Below are 2638 nucleotides of genomic sequence, written 5' to 3'. Positions count from 1 at the left end.
GTGTTATTGTGTTTGGACAGTGTCTGCATTTTATCAAACACCTGGAATGACCAGATGTGAACTTCTGGATCTGTGTACAAAGCCCTTTCTGGAGCGGGTACTGATGTCCATTGAGAAACTTATCTCCATTTATCTTCACTTACTTCATTACAGAGAAGGGACAGCTTTTCTGCACCATTCACCTGCCCACATCTGTGTAGCTGTCTAATCTCTGTTCAGAGGAGATGGAAGAAGGAAATCACTCGGAGGTGACTGAGTTCATTCTCTCAGGACTGACAGATCGTCTGGAGCTGCAGGTCCCCCTGTTTGCAGTGTTCCTTCTGATTTATGGTATCACTCTGGTGGGGAATGGGGGATGATCTTGTTAATCACAATGGATTCCCAACTCCACCCCCCCATGCACTTTTTCCTCAGTAATTTGCCTTTCTGTGACCTCTGCATTTCCTTGATAATTTCCCCTAAGATGCTGCTGAATTTCTTAGCTGAGAGGAAAAACATTTCTTTCACTGTCTACGCTGTGCAAATGCATCTCTCTATCGTTTTTTCAGATGTTGAGTGCCTCTTGCTGGCTGTGATGGCGTATGACCATTATGTGGCCATCTGTAACCCACTGCTCTATATGGTTACCGTGTCCAGGCACCTTTGTAAACAGCTAGTGATTGGGGTGTACGCTGTGGGGGTGGTGGATTCAATGATACACACGTGTTGTACATTTTGGCTGTCATTCTGCAGCTCCAACATCATCAATCATTTCTTCTGTGACGTCCTCCCACTGTTGGCGCTCTCCTGTTCTGATACTCGAATCAATGAGACTGTGATGTTTGCTTTCATGAGCTGCATTACAGTAAGCAGCTTTGTGACTGTCCTCCTCTCCTATGTCTATATCATCTCCACCATCCTGCAGTTCCTCTCTGCCGAGGGCTGGCACAAAGTCTTCTCCACCTGCTCTTTCCACTTAACCTCTGTGGTCCTGTTTTTCGGCACCCTCCTCTTCACGTATTTACATTCCACCTCCAGCTATTCCATGGACACAGACAAAATTGTCTCCGTGGTTTACTCACTGGTGATTCCCATGTTGAACCCCCTCATCTACAGCCTGAGGAACACGGAGGTGAAGGACGCCCTGAGGAAAGCAATGAATAAACTCCAAACCAATTCTTGAAGCTGTTTAACTCTGTATTGGTTTAGTGGTGGAGAGTGAATACAGGTGAATTCAATTTCCCAGCCCATTACAAAGTAATTTTGCAGAGCCCCTGGGAGTATTGTTCATTTTTTCATTATTGTATTGTTATTATTATTAATTTCTTTCTATAAGAACAAGGTCTGCAGGCCCCAACTGACATCAGTGGAGAAAACCTGAGGAAGACTTACAGGTTCAGAAAGAGAGAATGTTTCTATAAGCTGGTCGCTAGGGGCATCCACCTAGAGGGTGAGATGTTCAACTTCATGACTCAGGACATCTTGTGGCAGTTCCAAATGGGTTTCTGTGACCCAACCCTTCACACCGAATTTAGGAATAAAATGTCAAAACAATGTGGGTGTGTGTGGGTGGGGAGGGGGGAGGACAGCACAAGAACCGATGGAAATGGAATATGTATGGGCAGAGCATCAACTGGCCTGGATCGCTGTCTCTCCCGTGAAGTCATTTTAACATGATACAAAACTGGGGTGACTGTATTCCACTTTATTTGTTGTCACCTCTCCAAATGTCTCTTTAAGTAATTTCCCAGTGTTGGGATGCAAAGGTGTCTAGAAATGGGTGAATTTCTTCTGGACTAATTATTTATTGTCAAAAACAATACCGTTTTGAATTGACCTGAAACCATTCACAAATGTGTTACAAATATTCCTAAGAACTTTGTCCCAGAACAACGAGTGTGTGCGTGGGGAGGATTTAGGTGCTGGTCGCAACGCAGCCACCATAGGAAGCGGTGGAGGTCCTTCCCTTTGTAATTTTTAGCCCAAGAGTTGGGGTGTTCACCTGTGAGGTGGGAGATCCAGGTTCAATTCCCGCTTCTGTCCAGTGCTGGGCAAAGCCATGTGTGACATTGCACTCCATAGGCTTTATGAAAATATGCTCATGAATATGACATCACTGGAATATGCTTTATGCTAAGTTTCAGAGTAACAGCCGTGTTAGTCTGTATTCGTAAAAAGAAAAAAGAAAAAAGAAAAGGAGTACTTGTGGCACCTTAGAGACTAACCAGTTTATTTGAACATGAGCTTTCGTGAGCTACAGCTCACTTCATCGGATGCATAGCATATTGTGGAAACTGCAGAAGACATTATATACACACAGAGACCATGAAACAAAACTTCCTCCCACCCCACTGTCCTGCTCGTAACAGCTTATCTAAAGTGATCATCAAGGGAGGGCCATTTCCAGCACAAATCCAGGTTTTCTCACCCTTCCCCCCGCCCCCCCCCACAGACACACATAGAGTGAGTTTGTATGTGTGTCTGTGGGGGGGGCGGGGGGAAGGGTGAGAAAACCTGGATTTGTGCTGGAAATGGCCCTCCCTTGATGATCACTTTAGATAAGCTGTTACGAGCAGGACAGTGGGGTGGGAGGAAGTTTTGTTTCATGGTCTCTGTGTGTATATAATGTCTTCTGCAGTTTCCACAATATGCTATGCAT

General features: G+C 45.0%; 1 protein-coding gene across 1 annotated transcript; it reads left to right on the top strand.

Moving 5' to 3' along the window:
• Positions 1–397: 397 nt before the first annotated feature.
• Positions 398–1162, top strand: LOC141989069 (olfactory receptor 5AS1-like). Its single transcript, XM_074955316.1, has one exon. The coding sequence runs from the start codon at positions 398–400 to the stop codon at positions 1160–1162; it is 765 nt and encodes a 254-aa protein (XP_074811417.1).
• The last annotated feature ends 1476 nt before the right edge of the window (positions 1163–2638 follow it).

The sequence above is a fragment of the Natator depressus genome, chromosome 6 (genome assembly GCF_965152275.1).
Source record: "Natator depressus isolate rNatDep1 chromosome 6, rNatDep2.hap1, whole genome shotgun sequence".
NCBI classification, from domain to species: domain Eukaryota; kingdom Metazoa; phylum Chordata; order Testudines; family Cheloniidae; genus Natator; species Natator depressus.
Note: the sequence above shows the minus strand (reverse complement) of the source record. Positions and strands in the feature narration are given on the sequence as shown.

Bases quoted from the DNA above. Each gene is read 5' to 3' on its own strand.
- LOC141989069 (XM_074955316.1), top strand. From the start codon at position 398: ATGCACTTTTTCCTCAGTAATTTGCCTTTCTGTGACCTCTGCATTTCC.